General features: G+C 41.4%; 2 protein-coding genes and 1 non-coding gene across 3 annotated transcripts in view; 2 read left to right on the top strand and 1 right to left on the bottom strand.

The window, feature by feature from the left end:
- Positions 1–53, bottom strand: part of PARG (poly(ADP-ribose) glycohydrolase) — a 69,648-nt gene extending 69,595 nt beyond the window's left edge. The window contains exon 1 of the mRNA XM_065067608.1: positions 27–53. The gene's annotated coding sequence lies outside the window, so the exon portion shown is untranslated. The remainder of the gene's footprint in view (positions 1–26) is intronic.
- Positions 53–18,125, top strand: LOC102092819 (mitochondrial import inner membrane translocase subunit Tim23). The gene is made up of 7 exons (XM_065067627.1): positions 53–267; positions 744–802; positions 3,918–4,011; positions 4,238–4,322; positions 6,388–6,446; positions 8,968–9,078; positions 17,469–18,125. Exons 1-7 carry the CDS (start codon positions 171–173, stop codon positions 17,582–17,584), a joined length of 621 nt encoding a protein of 206 aa, XP_064923699.1. The 5' UTR covers positions 53–170; the 3' UTR covers positions 17,585–18,125.
- On the top strand, positions 5,834–6,036 carry LOC135579850 (small nucleolar RNA SNORA74). The gene has a single exon (XR_010473668.1). It is a non-coding gene; the product is annotated as a small nucleolar RNA SNORA74 (small nucleolar RNA).
- Positions 18,126–19,878: the final 1,753 nt, after the last annotated feature.

The following is a 19,878-nucleotide window of genomic DNA, read 5'->3' as shown; positions in this document are numbered from 1 at the left end:
CCCCCCCCGCCCGCCTCCCCGCTCACCATGGCGACCGCGCTCCTCCCCTGCCGGCAGCGGGCGCGCGGGCCGGAAAGCAGTGCGGCGCGCTTTACGGCGGCGCGCGGAGGTCGTTGCTGTAGCGGAGGTCGTTGCTGCAGCGGGCGGCGGGCGTGAGGCCCGGCGGCGCCATGGAGGGCGGCGGTAACACCAAGGGCACGGGCCTCAGCGGCCTCTTCGGCGCCGGCGGGGCCGGGTACTCACACGCCGACCTGGCCGGGGTGCCGCGTGAGTACCGGCGCGCAGGGGCGAGCGGCGGGGCCGGGTGGCGGGGCCGCGGGCGGTACCCGCTTCCTGGCAGCGGGGCAGCGCCGGGCGGCCGGTGCCTGCGGGCCCGGGGCGATCGCGCCGCTCTCGGCCACCGGCCTGGAGCGGGCTGGGACAGGGCCAGCCCAGCGCGGCGGCTGAGGGGCCGCTGGGCCCCACGCGGCTGCCCCGACCGGAACGGCCGCGGGTTCCGCCCCAGCCATCGCGCGGCGGCAGCGCCGTGAGGCCGACACCGGTGACAGAGGCGGCGCGCCCGGCCCGCCCGCGCCGCTCCCGGAGCGCTGCGCAAAACGCGGTTGTGCCCCTGCCGCCTCTTCGTCAGTTGTGCGACTGGACGGCGGGATTGTCCCCGCGCCCGGTCTGCCCCCTTAACTGACCGGACGTGAAACTGCCACCAGGGAAATTGGTGTCATTCTGTCTGTTTTCTTTCCTTTCAGTAACTGGAATGAGTCCTTTGTCACCATATTTAAACTTGGACCCCAAATATCTAGTACAGGTGAGAAAACGGTTGGTTTTTACCGCGTTGAACTCGATTCCATTGTTCGTACGGTCACATGTGAAGATCTCAAGAATCCTGCAGTGCTGTGCAGTGTGTACGGAAGTCTAGAGTAGTTGAAAGAAACAATTTTTTTCAGTATTATTCCTAATAAAAGCTTCCAGTACTGCAGCATCTAGGAGAAACAGTGTTAACAGAGAGGATAAAACAGCTGTGTCACTATAAGCCTGCCACTATTGAAAATAAGAGGTCTCTCTTCCTACTGTGAGGCACACAGCCCCAACGCACCCTTACACAAGTTTGGCATTTGTCACACCCTCTTCTAAGCCCCCTCAGTCAGTAAGAGCAGCCAGAAACTCTCCCCTTTTTTGATAAATGAGCTTTCTGTACTGTGATGAGTTCAATCAGTTTTCAGTATTCAGCCAAACCCCAGACCTGATACGGGGTTTGCCATCATATGTGCTGTCATTCACACCGCTTTCCTTATGCCGTTTTGCAGCTGAAGGGAGACAATCATGAAGCAGAGCTTTCTGTTTTATTCTACAGAATAATGTTGCTATTGTACTTACACAACTTAATATTGGTTAACATTACATGATGGCCCATAGGCCATTTATTTTCCATAAAGAAAATAAAATAATTTAAAATCTTACAATATTTTTCTTTCTCAGAAGTAATAACTATAGCTGAAAAGTTTTAAGTTAATCCAATAAGGATGCATGTTTTAATGAGTTTATTTTATAATATTTTCTCTATATACATATGGCTTATGTTATCTGAGCACCTGAAATTTTGCAGAAGTAGCACTGAGGGTCAACAGTTGTTTAGTATCTGCTAATCTGTTTGCCTTTTGTTTCATGGTGCACCGCACCACTGCTACTTTGGAAGGGGAAAGCTCTGAATGCAGTTCTAGTGGCTGCTGTTTATATTTCTCTTTCATTAGAAGCTGTTGTAGTCAATATTACAATGTAACACTCCCATAATGGTAGAAAACAGGATATGCCTCTGTTTGAAGCAGATTCACTAGCATGATTATCTTGCCTGCTGCTGTTATTTAGACTTCTTCCAAAAATACCCTATGAAGTTATATAGTTAGTACAGTATATCTAGGATCATGTTAGTGTTACAAATGGTATAACAGAGTTTTTGGAACAAAGTGTGCATGTATGCTAATAGCTGTTTTGGTTTTTGTGGGGTTTGTTTATTTGTTTTTGTTTTTAAAGGTTGTCTTGAAAGAAAAGGAGATATTTGCATTAGTGTCATGAGTAACTTACAAAACAGCTTAAAAATAACTGTTGACTTAACTTTAGAGGCTACAGTTTGTGTTGTAACACTTCACTGCTCTTTGTGTTTAACACTAGTAAGTACATTGAAATAAAAGGGAATGCCATTTAAATCTGGGATTATTTTTTTTTTCTTGCACAAGTTGCCCAAACAAGCTGTGGGGTCTCCATCCTTGGAGATGCACAAGATGTGGGTACGGTCCCAAGCAACCAGCACTAGCCGACCGTGCTCTGAGCACGGGCGTTGCACCAAACAGTCTCCGTGGGTCCCTTACAACCTTAACCGTTCAGTGATTCCGAAAATTCAAGGAAAACGATGTAGCCAATATTTTAAAATACAAGCACTTAAAGTCCTAGCCTTTAAATTGGTTTGTCTGTGAAGGTGCATGTGGAGGGGTGAACATGTCCTGTATTTAAAGACCATCCATTTGCTTTCAGAATGCAGAAAGTCAGCCTTTTTGGTGAGAATCTTAGCATTTTAATAATGGCATTCCCACAATAACAAACGCTACAGTGGTTCTCTTCACTTTAAAACCCACGTTCTTTGGTAGTTCATCAGTACAGGCACAAACTGATGTGTTTTCTGCAGTGCTTTTGTTACCTTCAGCAGGTATCCCTTATAAAACAGGCCTAGAGGATGGGCTTCCTAGGTTGCTGTTTCTGTAGAAACAGAGAAGTTATATACAGACAGCGATTGCTTCATCTTGACTTTTTGGACAGCGAGGAAAACTCTAAGAAACTGCTAACTAGTGTACGCAGTGAATTTCTCCAAATATCCAGTTACAGGGAACATAGAAACCATATTATAGGTTCAGTTTAGTCATACAGTATTCACAGTTTCAGAAGCTGTGTGTTTTTTTCTGTATTGCCATCCACATTTAGTGCTAAGTGTAGGCTAAGAAAACCCCTTAAAATGCAATTACTTGAGCCTGCAGTTGTTGCCATCGTATGTCAGTTAAATGGGGCGTGAATAATACAACTGGAAGACACATAAGCATAAAAAGAGATCTTACTGCTTTAGCACCTTATCGACATGTGTGCATCTTCTCAAGGTCTCGTATTGAAAAAGTGCTTTCGCCCACCTTATCTCTACACATATGCTAGTTATCAGCCCATTTCTCTAGCTTTTTATACAAATCTGATTTACGAGAACACAAGCCTGTCCTTGTGGGATAAAAATGCAGGAGTGAAAAAAAAAAAACAACCAAAACCACCAGCCTCACATATTTCATGCCTGATCATCACTAGTTTTGAATGTTTTCCTTTTTTCTTGTCTTCAAAATAGCTCACTTATTTCAGTGGCAGGGAATACTTTTCAGTACAAAGGCAGTTTTTCTTTAGTGTCAGAGTAGTGGAAAGCCTTAAAGCATTACTGCATCAGTCTACTTTGCTCCATGAGGAATCAGGGCTGCATGATCAGACAACAGGAAATTTTTTAGAGGGCTATGAGTCTTGTATTGCCTGCAGCAAGGTATGATAAATAATTAAGCAAGTAGTCATTTTTTTAAAAAGGAAAGAAGAAAAAAGAAACAAACCGACAGACCACACAATACACACAATATGAATTGTTTGGCTGCCTGATGTAGTTTATAAAAAGGACAGCTAGGGAAAAAAAAAGCTGTCAGTTTATCTTTTTAAAGTCCTTTTTTTAATTGCTATTAGAGCATACACATCATGTATTCCACCTCTGTGCTGCTGTACACAACAGTTTTCCAAAAGTTCTGGTTGTATCTGGTTTTAATTTAGGTCATTGTAACTTTGACATGACCTACATTTTGAAGCAGGTACACTTGAAAAATACAAAAGTGTGTGTTTGTTTTGTTTTCCCCCAGGATACAGATGAGTTTATCTTGCCCACAGGAGCCAACAAAACTCGAGGCAGATTTGAGTTGGCCTTTTTCACCATCGGAGGATGCTGTATGACAGGTGGGTGGTTGTGTTTTTCACTTTTCCCAGCTGTCCAGGTAACATTTGTACTACAGTAACTAATGAGACTGTAAATGCCTTGTTCTGCACTCTAGTCTTACATAAACAGCTATTTGACTTCAGTCTGTACACTGAGGTGTATTCTTGGTATTTGCTTCTGGTATTGTTCTTTGTGTTGCTTTGTTTTTTACCTTCTTAAAAAGTAATAACTCATTATGCTAACTAGGGGCAGCATTTGGTGCACTGAATGGTTTACGACTTGGCTTGAAGGAGACACAGAATATGACATGGTCAAAACCTAGAAATGTACAGTAAGTATTTAATCTTAAAAAGAAAAGTACACCTTAGTGACAGAGTTGTTTCTTCCAGCTTGTATGTTAGCTCTGAATATACTGCAAAAAAAAATAAATGTATTTTTGTGTCATTAGTAGGGACAAATAAGAGTCAGTGTTTGTCTTCATCAAGTTATAAAGTGATTTTAGTTACAGTGATGTTCAGTTCAAGCATTTTGCTTTTCATTTAGTGACAATTGGCATGTCTCCTGACTTACTTTAAATATTTGAGATTTACTAGTGTGGTATTTACTATAAATCTAGTTCAAAGGCAAAACAGTGTTTTTCTATGTCAAAATATTCCCAGAAGCAGCACAGTTTGTTTCTTGCTGTCACTTATGTGAGAGCAAATTCTCTCTTCCAAGCTTTCCAACCAAACCCAGGAAGAGATTAAAATGCAGAACCTGGGCCTGCCTGGATTTGCATTAGGGATGACAGGGGCACATGCTACTGGGCAAGTGGAAGTTGTTCTGGTTACAGCATTCACAAACACCCATGGCATTCCCATGTTTTCACCTTACTTGATCATTTGAAAGGAGCCAGTAAAGATAGGAACACATTTTTTCCTGCAGTGTGCTTTTCCTTCTAGAATTATTAGTAGTTTAGATATAAGAAAACTTAAGTGCCTGTGAAGGAGATGTAGGAAACTAGAGGAGTGAAATAACTGGGGGAAACCATTTTCAATCCCACAGCACTTTGAGGAAAAAGGGAAATTTAGAGGAGGATTTAATATCTCCTAGTACAATTTTTACTGGCTCTCCTATTTTTGAAATTCTGTTTCTGTATTCTTCATCTCTTTCTTTACCATCTCTAGCATTAGAGATAGAACCACATTCCCCACTATAATGATGACTCTTCCATAATGTTCTAGATGAACAGAATTTTATTTTACGTATTTGGAATGAACCAAGTCAGACAGAACATGTTGTTGAGTGGGAAGGTTGGAGGGTCGAGCCCAGCAGGTGGCAGGCACTGCACACACTGCTCCTGGTCCTCACCCTTCACAGAAGGCCTGTTGAAAGTCATCACCTTGAACTGCGTGCTAAGTTCCTTCCATGTTTTCCTAATCAAATGCAGGGAAGAGACTTGCCTAGCTAGATTCCCTTCAAATTTATCCTTAACGTACACAGATACTTCTTTTGGTGAATTTGAATTTTGCTGGTAATCCCCTGTCATCAAATATCTCATAGTATATCATGGTTAGTAAAATTATGAATTTTCTCATCAATTCAGAGTTAATATAATGTTAACAAAATGAGAGTGGGGTGTGTAATTAGGGGGAGATTGTCAATAACCTAGCCTCTTGGATTTTTTTTCTCATTTCAAAATGAAGTTTTTCATTATTGTTTAGTTCATTACCTAACCGTATTCAGTAATGGCCTGTGCCTTGTAATGAAATTTGTAAAAACTGAAGAGGTAGTGGAAAATGAACTCAAGTCAGAAGGAACATAATGTGTGACACTTTCGTTGCTTCAAATGATGAACTAAGTTCCAGTGGTAGTCAGCTGTCCAGAGCAGGACTGTGCCTGTGATAGTGTTACACTGCTGGGAGATTAAGAACAGTCATTTCTTCTGGCTGTTGTTGTCACCGTTCTGGAGACAGCTGATGCCAGAACAGAGTGGCACTGTGCTTCCCTGAGAGTGCACTAAAGATTTGCTCTCCCTCTCTAGTGCTAGTCTGGAAGCGTACATACAGAAATACTCTGGGTACTTCACCTTTTCTTAGTTTGACAAATGGTAGCGCAAAAGACTGTTTCTTTTCTTCCTGACTTGCTTTGGTTCAGCCTTGCTTTTAATACTCGCCCCATTTGTTCAAGCATCACCACGCTCCCTGACACGTGGTCCCTGTGTTGCTTGCAGCTTCTCGAAGAGCAGTAGCTTTCTTGGAGCTCTTTCACCCAGTTAAGTCAGTGTAAGTGTATCAGTCATTCTCAGTAGTTATGTGTAATTACCATGTCAGGAACATTTATCAGCCATCATAAACACTGCCTCAGTGTCAATATAGAGAGCTAAATGTTTTAAAACCTTTTTAACTCCTTTATAGAATTCTAAATATGGTGACAAGGCAAGGAGCGTTATGGGCTAACACTCTGGGATCTCTGGGTAAGTAATCTCATTATCTTGTAAGAAAAACAATTTAAAGATGTGAAAGTGTATTCTCTAAATTTTCATTATGAAATCCACAAGGAAAAACTGCAGTTGTTGTTTTTTTCCTTTGGGACATGAGGGCTTTTCAGTAGGCATTGAAAAGGAAATTGAAGACTAAATCAGGATTTGAAGCTTAAGTAGCCAAAAGCCTGTAATTTACCCCCCAAATTTTTAGTATACTAGAAACAAGAACTCTAGCTATGGAATAACTGAAAATTATAGGTAACTCTTACTTGTCAATAATTTCCAATTAATTCACAATTTATAATTGGATACCTCTGGAATAGCTTTATAACCTAAGAAGAGACTCTAGTCGCGTGAGCAGCTTCCTGATGTCTGTTTCCAGTTAAGAGTGGACAAAATGTTCACTTGTAGAAGAAATGTGATAGTGACTTGAAGACTTAGCCTTTTATAATGGTAGCTTAGTTAGGAAAATCACATATGATATCATTCGCTTTACATCTGAACATTGTTTGTAAGTAATACAGGTTTGAAATAAGAGAAGATAAAATGACCAAAAGCCTAATGTGTGAGAAAGTTCTGTGAACTGAGGTTTGGAGGGAAAGTGGGACAGAAAATACAATCACATTGGGTGCCTTGGGAAAACTAGTGCCCTGTGGAATACAAGCTCCTTGGCTTCTTCCTCCCCAATGTTAAAAGAGCAAAGGGTGCTCAGTTACTTTGAAAGGAGAAATCCAAAACTGATTATTTTGAAGAAGATTAATGATGGAACTCCTTGCCTCACAAAGTGGTCATAGAGGAGAAATTAGCAATGTTTAAAACAGAGATTACATCATGTTATAACCCAGTCTACCTATATTTGAATTTCGAAAAATGCATCAAAGCATAGGCCAAGTTGCATTTAGTACATTTTGTTTCAGTATTATTCCTAAAGAGTAGATATGCTTGCTATTTAATGCTGCCATCAGCTTTTGAGGCATCATACAGAGGCTACAGTCAGAGAGGGGATTCTGAACTACAGTGAGAATGGCACTTTTCCTAAGAGATGCATATTGCCTAGTGAGACTTGTGGTGGGATTTTTTTTTTTCCTATTCCAAATCTAATCAAAACATGTCTGAAAACCGAGATGCTGGCATCCTGCAGTTCAAGGTTCCAGGTTAAGTGACACATTAACGTGTTTTTTCAGCTGTGTTTGAAGAAAGATTACTCAAGAAAGTGTTTGTGCATTCCAGTAACAAATTGGGTTTTTTTCTAATGAAATATGGCCTCCCAAGTCAGGCTTAAACAGAACTTGGTATTTGGGGATTTGGTTTAGCTCTGCCTTGTCCTAGCTACCAGAGAAGCTTATTTCAAGGAGCTGAAGTATTTCTGCATCTTCCTTCACTTGCGCAGCATTACTGTACCTCAAAGATTCCTTTTGCCACTACTGACAATTTTTGCCATTCTGTTCCTGAACAGAGGTAGCAACATCTGTGTTAAACAACTTTTAGAAATGTTGAATTTAGCTTTTCCTTCCCCACATTGTTAATACCACATGCTACTAAGACAAGGTAAAATACCATTGCCTCTGCTGAATGGAGAAAGAGGCTACTGTTCAACTCATCAACATTCCTCTAGTTGCTCTTGAAGGATTTGTAGGCTTTTTAGCAGAAGGAAAGATTTCAGATTCTTGGCGGACATGGATGAATTAAAGTGTCATGCTGTTTTTATCACTTTAAAATGATGACATTCTCTACTCTTATGTCAGCATGAAATATGGTTATATCATGAGGAATGAGGATGGGGGTGCCTTTTCCCTTCATCAAAATGCATAGATTATATATGCATCCATACTAAAAGCCTATGCATTTTTCTTTCCAGTCCTTTCCAGGACAGTCCCCAAAGTTCTCCCAAGGCAAAAAGCCCTTTGGGGACAAAGTTTTTGGGCAGAGTTGAAGCAGCTGTAAGTGTCAAATCCCAAGCAATCTAATAGTAATTTGTAATGGGAATATACCCCATTGTACTCCATCTCTCTCTTGCTAACATGATCTGAATGCTGAACTTAATTTGCATTTCATCTCAGTCACACATGGGCAACACTTTTCTGTGCTACCTAAAACGTGGTGTTGAGTTTAGTTTCATGCCATCCACAGAAGGCAGTATAAAGCCTGCTAGTATGAAGTTGAACCCTCCAAGGTTTTTCAAACGAATTTCAATTAGCAAAATTGGTTTAGACTTCAGTCAGTGCTTTATATCATGTATTTATAGTGTCTTGAGGCAGTACTACTACTACTGCTAGTACTACTTTATAACCAAACTATAACTAGAGAAAGAAAAATTACCTGTAAAGTAGAAGTAGGTCTGGAAAAAAAATACCAAAGACAGGATTTGGCAGAGAATTCTCTCCCTTTAAATAAACAGGAAATCTGTGTTTCAGAAGCATGGTCTAAACACTTACACAGAGTCTGGATTCTAAGCCTTGCGTCTCAGAGAATGGGAGCTTTAACTTGAGTTTACTATGTTTTTCTTTCCCAGCTCTACTTTACAGTGCATTCGGAGTCATCATTGAAAAAACACGAGGTGCAGAAGATGACCTGAATACCATAGCTGCTGGAACCTTGACAGGAATGCTATACAAAAGCACTGGTAGAGTAACAAAGTGTTTCTAGTTTTCCTTTTCTTGTGTTTTATCCTAATTATTAAGATTCTCATTACTTTTACTAAACACTATCCTACTCCAAAAACTGGCAGTGTAAAAATGAAATTATTTTTTTAATGCCAAAAAGGAAAAAACCTGAATTGATGCTGTCTACTTCTGAGGTTAACAACAATAACTAGAAATATTAAAATGAGACTACTCTCTCTAAGTATAAATGAAACAGTGGTATTCATCCAGTACAATCCTAAATAGAGTGTAAGGCAAAATAAATTTCCAAATGAAGGTTAATAAAAAAAATACACTCTCAAGAAAGTGAAAATCAGGAATGAAAATTTAACATGGATCCTTTTTTTTTTTTTTTCTTAAGATGAAAGATTTTGGTAAACCAGTTTTACAAATTCATGTCATTCAAGTATGCAGAAAGAAACTAATATATAGGGTTATTACTGTTAGGGGTATTAGCTGTTTCTGAAACTGTTGTCTTGTGGTAGGACTCTAGTCTTTGCATAGTGGTCAGAACCAACAAACTGTTACTGGTGAACGGTGTGCATTTCAGGTTCGTTTGCTGACGCATACTGAATTGTTCGCAGAAGAGAGGGTCTGACCTTTATCAGCAAAACGCCTGTTCACACATATTCCAAGCTCAGCAATTGGAGGGATTATAATTTTTAGAGGACTAGTGGGTACCACAGATTGACATTACCATAGGAAAAAAGTATACAATTTAAGTACCTTGATAAAGGTTTGGCTATATGATTTACCTGTACTTCAGTGAGGAGATAATTCTAGAATTAACCTACGTACTTTTGCATACTTAACAGAGCCTCAGCATCTTAGAAGCGTTCCTGAAGGCCAGCTTTAGATATGGGGCAAAACAGCTTGAGAGACCTTATCTTCCTGTTGGCCTAGATTAATTGAAACTAGACATAATTGGCTTGAGCAGCCTTCATACATACTAGCTTGTGCACTTGCACAAGCACACAGCTCTATTGTAATGAACTATTTGGGATTTCATGAGTGATATGCCAGATTGCCAACAACAGCTAGATAGGGTAGCAATACAGAAATCTAACGCTTTCTGTAGGAAGTTATCACTAAGAATGAAAACTGACATCTTACATTAGAGCAGAAGCTTCCGCTTTACCTTTCAGAAATAGAGAGCTTGCATTGCATGTAATCTCTCTTTTGGCACAGTGCAAGCACAGATAACTGCTCAGTCACATGTACAATCGTCTGACACTCCAAAGAATTTTCTTACCAGAGCACAGTGGGACTTTTGTTTTGTAACATAAGATCTACTGAACTAATAGTAGCTCTGGTTAAGGTGAACGTAGTAAGTCTGTGTTCATTACAGTATCCTATTTCAAGTGTGCTGTGCATGTGAACTGTAGTGCACAGAAACTCGAAAGAAATGCGCTTTTCACCGGATACAGGAAATTTGACCTGAAAGGTGAAGGATTACTTCTGGAAGTTAATAAGATGATATTCACATGTGTTTGAAGAATTTAATTCCAATCTTATTTTCCTTTTTTTCTTTCACGCTCTGTCCCTCTTGCTGCTTCTCCCGTGCTTCCTCACCTGTCACCTTATGCCAGAATGCGCTTCTTAATACTGTATGGTAAAGCTTCCCCCTAAGTTATGCCTTTATCCAGCATCAATATATATTTATCTAAAAAAAAAAAATCTTGAATATTTAAACCATATGCCAGTGGTCAGTTCACATCTGTGGCATATATCAAGATTGTAATTGTTTGCTGTGTTACACAGAATGCCATGTTGTGTTGGCATTAAAAAAGGGAAAATTTGAAAGCCATCAGGGACATTTATAAGTCCCCGTACTTTAGTATCAGCTGGAAGCTCCCACAAACACACCACTTTAAATCAAGGATGTTCCGTAATCCACAAAGGGCGGATCCAGAGTTGGAGGCATTGGTGTTCAAACACTCAGATTTCCCACTTCCATCATTCCTGTTTTGTAAAGAGATATGGAACATATTTTAAAAGGAACTGTGTAAAGTATGGCAGGTTTTTTATTACTATTTTCTGGTTTATTTTCAAACACAGCACTGATGGAGGATTCATCAGCAACTCCACTGCACTGAAAAATACTCTTGTGTACACTACAAAGCCTAGACTGGATTTCTGAAACAAATTAAGCCTTTGCTGAGGGGAATGAGTGGATAGGGAAAAAAAAATAGCGTGAAGACTTTTTGAAGGCAAGATATGTTGTCTCAAACTGGTCCCAGTTTTCACAATTTGTCCTTGCGGAGGTGTTATTCATTACCAAAATGCCGTCAGTTAAACAACAAAAGGCTTTCCAGAATACCCATGGTTTAGAGCCGTTAGATTGTGGGTAGTTTTGTGCAAGGCTGCTTAGCACAGCTCACGTGTGAGAAGATTAAAAATTCTGCAAGTGAGCAGTGTGTAAGTTCAGCCCTCCTGTGTTCACTGGAAGTGGCGTTGGCCACTGGAAGTTCCCCATTGCAAGTGACTAAAGTGGTTAAGTCCCCAAGACTTCTGAAGGTCTTGCAGGGAGTGAGTCAGAATCTGTTAATTTGACATTATAAACCAAGTGTTAGCTGGAACCCGTCTCGGCATACTGGATGGCTTAGATTAACAGATGTTGAATTGATTTGGAAAGCTAGTTTGAGGGACTTGGAACCAGGACACTAGTTGATCCCTTTGACCAAAGTGATCTCTACTTTTCACGTTTGTTTACTTACTGGATTTTAGCCCAAATGTAGCAGTGAGAGTACAGTACTAACTTGTTACACTAGCCTTGCAGTTTCATGGAAGCTGCATTTTGAGCTCACAACTTAAGCTGGATGTTCTGGGTAGAAATTAAGTGATGGATGACAGAAAACCCTTTGTGTTCCTTTGGCAGTGGTTTTTGTAGTAGAAATGTTGTTACAACTTAGTCAGTCCCGTTTGAGTTTTGCTTTAAGGGCAGCTGGTACCCTAAGTCCATGAGGATGGCTTTTTCCATTAAATAAGATCCTATTCTTTATTCTTCAAGCAAAGGCAGAAATTAAGATTTGTTATGCCAGGGTTTGGGGTTTTTTTTCTTCTGATAAATGTTACTAAGCAGAAGTACTAACATACCTTAAACAAATATTTAGCCCTCTTGCGTGCATTTTCAACTTCTTTTCTAAATCAAACCTCTTTGATTTGTTTTCTCATAATGGTATTGGTTTCTGAAAGTAGCAGAAATCAAAGAGATGGTTGTCACTGTGCACTATGTCACCATCATTCCCTCCCACCATGAGAACACACATGGTTCCAGTCACCATGTCACAAAGGCTGAGGATCTCACACTCCTCAAGCACAGAGGCTTGATCACTCAGGACAAATACACTAAGCTAGGTGGGACTTTGTTCTGACTCTGTAACAGCCATTAATTTCTCATTGAAATTCCTGTCAGAGACTTCAGTAAGCAAAAAAGTTAAATAACCTTTACCTCTTATCTGAGGGTTACACAGGTTGTAGATGTTCTTTTTCTCAGATAATTTTTTTTCCTCCCTTGAGGTTAGGGAAAACAAACTAATGCTGTGGACAAATCATCTGTTTACTGTACTTCTGTGCAGTAGGAACCTGATACTAGATAGAGCGTCTCATGCCTTTTGCACAAGAGATGTTACATAATTTGGTATAAAACTCTGCATCTGAAGAGAAGGGAATTGCATGCTAGTGATAGCTGAAGGGAGTAGTTGTCATTTTAAGACCTCACAAAACAACCCTGAAAAGTCAATACATTGTGAATTAATTAAGAAGGGCTAAATGTTTTATTGCTAGCAGTAAACTCTGGCCAGAGCTAAAGATCAGTTTAGTGAGATTCAGTGGGTAGGAGTTCAGGGCAGTTGTGTTAGCTAACTACTGGAGCTACAACAGCCTCCTCCCTTTGGGCTCATCTGTGTTTTCCTTTGGGCCAGACAGGGTTTTTTGCTTGTTTCTGTTTGGTGGGGAGGAGCTTGCAGAGTGCTGCAGCTATGGCCCTGGGATATCCTGATATTCTGCTTTATTTGGAGAAAAGCAAGTAAAGGGTTTGCTTCTGAACTTTGAAGTTCAGAGCCGTGAGGCGTTTTAGAAATTAAGAACCTCTGTTAAAACCTGCTTTTAATGTGACAGGTCTATAAGACTATTAAACAAATGGTATTTAGTGAAAGAATTTTGTTTCAGGTCTGAAATAAGAAGGCAAACTACAGGCAGGTGCTGCAGGTAATAGCTTGTTGGGTGTTTCTTAGTTACTGAGGCCTAATGTCTAAGAATACGCATGGCCACTGAAAGCAGTGCAGCCTTATGCCCGGCTCTGCTAAGCAGAAACAGTGAACACCAAGGTCTCAGTGCTGTGGGATTTGCAGGGTTCTTGCTGCCATTTACAGTAGCTGAAGTAGTTTCCTGTCAGTCAGGCTCTGTGCTTTCATCCAGTGAGAAAACAGGGTATTTTAATAACGTTTGCAAAGTAATTTCAACAGCTTTGAAGCTTCTGAACTTGTAAATTAAATTGTAAATTCCTTTTTTCTTTTTTTAATTTAGTGTTCACACCACAGTAACTACAGGAAATTTTCCCTGTTTCAGGCTTTGCTGTTTCTATATTTTAACCGCAATCCTATCTTAGCTGCAGCAGTGTGAAAGTGGAACATGCTTTTCTGGAATGTATCTTGTTTCTAAAGCAAAGTTTAGCAGTTTCCTCTGTAATTTCTGTACCCACGTACTTTGCCCACACTTACAAGATTTCATAAAATGACCCCCATGGAGCAGCAGGAGGAAACTGTTTGAATTTTCTGTGGACATAGGACCACCCACAGATGTTCAAACAAATGTCTGCCTGATGGTTCAGAGGGTCTGGTCAGCTACCGCTGTGCTGAATTTGGGGCAAAACTGAGGTTGCCTTGTACATTTGAAAAGTCAAGCCCTTATACCATTGTAAAATATTTTTGGTCCTAGAAGCCCTAAGTGAAGAGAAACTGCGTTCTGAAGATCTGAGGGAGACTGAAAGACAGAAAGCTAATTACAACTTAACTATTATACTTCATTTGACATAAATATGTGGGTCTGGGTTTTCAGTTAATGTATTTCTAATATTTGCTGTTGGGATAGTTCGTACTTTAAACATCTCAGGAACTATTCTAGGGTAGTGGAGTAGCACATTCTGAAAATAGAGACAGTAAGGTTCCAAATGGAAGATTTTGCTCTCATGTTGTGCTATATAGATAATTATTTGACCCGCTATATGAGTAAAATTCAGTGTCAGTGGATCATGCCATGAAGAAATGCCAAGCTGTGCTATTAGAATGCTGGGTGTCATTACGTACTCTGAAACCTATTGTAAATGCACAGAAGAGGGACAGTGCTGTATGGTGAAAGGATGCAGTGGCTAAAGCCAAACAGAGAACTAAATTCTCCCTTAAAGAGCATCAGATATATCTTTGGAAACCCATGGCAGCTTCTCAACTATTGTGCAAGTTGCCTGATCTCAAAATACCTGCTTTCAGAAATGTCTGTCAGCTGGAACTTTATCTTGCTCAGACATGCAAGATTAGGGGCTTATAACCACGTTTCTAACAGAGTTTGTCAAGTCAGACTTTGTATCAGAGGCTTGCAGAGAGTGATTGCAGAGGAGGGGTGGGAATGTGTTCTATCTTGCCAACACAGCTGGGATGGGAGTGGAGAATTTTTCTTCCTAGCAAGGTAATCTTCTCAGAGGGCTTAACATTTCCTGCCCAGCAACCAGGCTGCATTCTGCAGTGCCTTACTGTTTGATGTCTGCCACAGACCTGGAGGTATTTACCCAAATGCAAATCTAACCACTTAGGGAAGGTTTTTTTCTCTCCCTTTTTTTTTTTGTAATTACTGCAGATAGTTTCAGAAATCAGGTGCAACTGCTACAAAACAAATTACTGATAAAATTTTGCAGCAGAGTCATAGGGAACTTTGTAAGAAACATTTCTTACATGTTTTCTTGTTGGATTTTTTCCACACTCACTCAGTAGTGCACATATACCGACTGTACAAGTTTAGTTCCTGTTTGTGAAACAGACTTCCATTGAAACATCTTCTTCAGTGAAGTCCCCAGGTTGTCTGCAAGACCTACAGACTGGTTTAGGCCCGGTGATTGATTCAGACCTGCCGTCCTCACCTGACTGACCTCAGCACAGGAAAACAGTAACAACATTTGTATTCTGAGCAGTACATGTTAGCAGCACCTTGTCCACATTGGCAGGATGCTAGAAAGTAGCTCAGCTACCCAGCTTAAGAGAAGATACCTTTCTTGTACAGTCCTAACTGCCCACAGTCTGGAGCCAGGTTTGGTCAGCCTTCAGCCCACCTTTCTTCCATAGGAAGAATAAGAGTTTAAGGGGAAAGGAGGGAAATTGAAGCTAGGGGCTGAAGGAAGAGTCTGCAGGAACAGCCCTAGCTCTGTACTGTGTTCCATTCTATGAGGATGTTCCACATCTTGTGCACTTCTCTGTACACCAGAACAACTGGGAGAACTCTTTGGGGGTTTCTTCTGTTAAAAAATGCTTCCTAATATAAACAGCAGAAAATGGAGCTCTCTAATGTTTTATTCATTTTCCCAGAAGTAACAAGGAGTTAATATTTTTACAGATTATCTCAAATACTTGTTTTGCACAAAGTGTCCTTTAAATTTCGCCTGTGGCTTTTTGCCAGAAGCTGCTTGCATATGGTTAGTTCTGTGTACCCAGCTGCAACCCCTTCATTTGAAAAGCTGTTTGTGCAACAAGTCCTATCTTTGATAATTCATCCTGAAGTTTATATTTGCATTGCTAAATCCTGATTTAGGCACGTAGGTGCATAATCAGTATGGCTTTCCTTCGAGCTGTGGAGTTCTCAGCAGTGAACTCAGGCTTAGCTCCGACAAAACCCTTGAATTGTCACAGCTGGTCTGGCAATGAAATTTCTAGAAACTATGGCTGGGTATGGACTGCAGTACCAAGTCCAACTTCTGCTATCACTTCTGCAGCTGCTTGGTTTCAGTACGTGCCTGGGCTACATGAGGAGCTTTAACAACTCCAGTGAAACCCATTTGATCTTGCAGCACTGGTGATGCAGTCTCAGCCTAGCTGACGCCAACAGCCTCTTGCCCCACTACAAGCTCAGATGTGATTCTGGGAGAAAGCTTTATGGCCCATAATGGAAAGGGAAAAAAAAATCACTGATTACTGAGATGCTTTTCTTTTCAAGTTTGAGGAATCTGAATTCCACTGTCGGTTTTACTAATAAAGCAGGCAGGTTTTATCTAGCTGTAAGTGAAAACTGGCCTTGTTCTCTACACTGTACACATTATCTAACTTGCTTTGGCTAGGATTGATAAACATTGCAGAATCAAATTCAGAGCAGTTTTCCTAGTGTTGAGAGTCATGCTCTCAGATGTGCCTGTGCATTTATAGTGTGTTCTGGGAGCTTTACTAAGGCACTGCTACTACTGAGGAACAGAAACCTTCTGCTGTTCAGTAAAAGCAACAAGAAGTCACTACTGCCCCTGTACACCACAACCCTTGTGTGGGTGGAATGGAGTTGTGATGCTGACTCCTGGCTCCAGCCAGATGTGCTGGCTCCTGGTATTAGCCAAACTTGCCCTATATTTTTACCTTCACAACTTGCAGAAGCTTCAAGTCTTGAGCAGTTAAAATTAAAAAAAATATATATTTTTAAAAATCACCTATGTGACTAATTTTTTACCATTGCAGGATAATAGTTTTGAAGATTAATAGTAGTAAGAATAAAGGAAGTTGTTTAATGTATGCCCTAGTAAATCCTTTCCGGTTGATCCCTTTCATCTACTTTTTAAATTCCAAAGGCACAAAGGCACTGATATATTCTGCATGACAGCCCTCATGAATCTCTGGTACCCAAGGCTATGTCCACATCAGTTTATGCTGTGTTCATTTATTTCCCTCCTGCTCTTTCTCCCCCAAACCTCGTTACCATAACTGACAAACGTGATTATTATTCCTCTTCTGAAATCCTAAATGGAGGAGCCCTTGAAGCAGGAAGAGGTCGCATCTGTCTGTAAAGACCTGTGTTGAGGACAGGTGCAATAGATAAAGTAGGACTTGGGAAAAGCTGTCTTTGCTTTGAGTGTTCGGTGGTGGTTCATGCAGGCAATAGTGGTAACATTTAAGACGTCAAACCAGCAGAATTAGTGTCAGGATCAGGAATGACCTTTCTTGAGCCTGGCGGTAGCTTTGAGGGGTGTACACAATTAGTGCACATACCCTTTCTGAAAATTCATTCAGAAAATAAAAACTGTGTTTCATTGGGATTCCTCTGGATTTGAACAGGTTCTTGGAAGTTACTGTAGCTGACCATGTCCTCGGATGTAATTTTAATGGGTTTTAATGGTTCTCTTTTTCAGGTGGATTGCGTGGGATAGCACGAGGTGGTATTGCAGGTCTGACACTGACCGGCATCTACGCTCTCTATAACAACTGGGAGCACATGAAGGGCTCCATAGCCCGGCAGTCCCTCTGAGCAGGGCAGCCAGCACTGGATGGAGGACATGCTTGCATAGTCACCATCAAACCAGTTGCAAGATCTATCTGGTGCCCCTTCCTATTTTATTTACAATTAGTGTGAAACCGAAGGAAACTATACTGCAAGGAACCTCATGACATCATGTAGCTGGACTGGCCCTTTCCTTCCCGCCAGACAGTCACTGGAGAGGCGGCAGTATTTGTTGGACCTGCAAGCAAGCTGAGTGGCCACCGAGATAGTTTCCCTGACACGCTCACCAGCGAGCCCTGGGCCAGAGCTGCGAGGCACGCCCCACTCCCACAGCTGAACGTGCTGCGCTGCCAGGTTTGTTGGGTTGCGGGTGCTGCAACGGTAGCGCTATGTAACGAACCCGTGTCCGTAGAGCAAGTCACCGCAGGCTGTCAGCGTGCGGCGCCTGGGCAGCTGGAGCCAGCGGGAGCCTCACGCAGCCGCTGGCACAGGGCAAGGCTTGGCATTCTGGCAGCGCAGGGTAAGCTGTAAAAAGGGACATCATCATTAATAAAAAGGGTGGTACTTATGCGGTGCTGTTTCTGTGCTTTGCTGCTCCTGTTAAGACAAAAAAGTGCCACATCCAGTGACTCTTATTTACAGTTTTGTTTTGAAGGACGGATGTGATAAAATCATGGGGGAGATAGTGGGTGGGGGGAAGTGAACTAACAGGCTGATTGTCTCCTGATGCGAGGTGATGGTGAGGCAGACCAGGGCTTGACTCTGCTCCCTTATTTACTCTAATAAGGAACTGGATGTTTCTTGATGAGGTACAGTTGCTGTTGGAGAACAGCTGCAATTAGATTATCAAAACACTTGGGTGCTCCAGGATCTCAGAACTTGTTTAGCCAACAGTTAGAAACCAAGGAGTATAAAAACTCCTCTCATTGCTTATTAACAGATTTTTAATCAGTGACAAGCTTTTTCCCTCAAGTAATATTTGTAGATTCTTGGCAGATTGAAGAGGTGTGATGAGCCTATACCTTCTCCAGTGTTAAACCATGTACAAAGCATTGTTTACAGATAAATTATCAGTAACTTGTGAATTATTTTTGTAATTAGAGTTATTGTATAACAGCTTATTCCTTCAGTTTTTAAATAGTGTCTATAAACAATTAAACAGGTCTGAGACAGTGTGAAGGCAGAGCAAGGGAAAGACAAGAAACTTACTTCTCAGCAGACAACTTAATGCAAAATAAGAGTTTACTTGAGCTCTCCCTACTGAAACCACTCCTGATAACTGTGTTGCGCTCAAAAAAACAGGAACAACAAAAAAGCAGTACAAAGTTGTTCTTACCTTCCCCCAAGAAGAAATTCAGCTGTTGAGAAGCCTCTTCACGAAGAGGTGACCTCTAAGACAAGCTTTTTATAGAGCAAGTGTGCTACTTAACGAGCCTTCACAGTTGAACTCAATTAGCTTTGCTTGGATACCCAGTCAAAGTAGGTGCTTCATGCCAGCACTCAACAAGATGTAGCATAAAGGAAAGAAAACAGGTCTTTTCTCACCTGCTTTGGAAATGAAGTTTCTTGTTAAGCTTTCCGCTCCACTGCCTTTCAGTGTGTTACTGTTGTGATGTCAGAGCGGGACCTTCCAGCATTTGAGCACCATGCCACCAAAGAAACTGTCCTGCTCCCTGGCTGCAGGTGACACAGGCACCAGCTGTTCCGTGCTGTTGGGTGGGACATCAGGAAAACGTGTGCACTTTCTTCCTGAGCTGCTTTTCCTCTCCTATTTGTGTTGGTGAGCTCCTCCCCACCCATGTTTCTTGGTCACTGTTAGTAGGGTTTACACTCCTGCACACTTGACAGTGTTGGACAAAGGACTGATGGTCAGTTTGGGGGCTGATGGTGGGGCAGGGTTGCTTTTTAACTGTCAGAAACTTTGCAATGTGTCTTTAGTTTTGCTAGAGACTTTTTCAGGACTGAAATATGAACGAGGAGCAATCTGCCCCTAAGTGAAGCGGGAAAGCTGTGTAGCTTAACAAATGTCTTTCCTCCTTTAGGTGCACTGGAGGTAATATAGGAACAAGCTTTTGTAAGTTCAAAGTTGGCACAACTTCAAGGCTAGGCCGACTCTTGAGGCAACCTAGCATGTTACCTGGTCTGCAGTAAGCTCAGGTTTCCTGAATCACGTGTCTTGGGGACAGAGCTGAGTGCAGTGTTCTGAAATAGCTGTGTTTCTAGGGTTACTAAAAGCTTTGGTTCATAACCTCTGTATATGGAGTGATCCAGAGCTTGAGCTGTGAAATAACCAGCACAGAGGCAGCAGTGAGGGAGGTGAA

Source organism: Columba livia, chromosome 6 (genome assembly GCF_036013475.1).
Source record: "Columba livia isolate bColLiv1 breed racing homer chromosome 6, bColLiv1.pat.W.v2, whole genome shotgun sequence".
Classification (NCBI taxonomy): Eukaryota; Metazoa; Chordata; class Aves; order Columbiformes; family Columbidae; genus Columba; species Columba livia.
The sequence above is the reverse complement of the archived record's forward strand: the minus strand, read 5'-3'. Positions and strand labels throughout refer to the sequence as shown.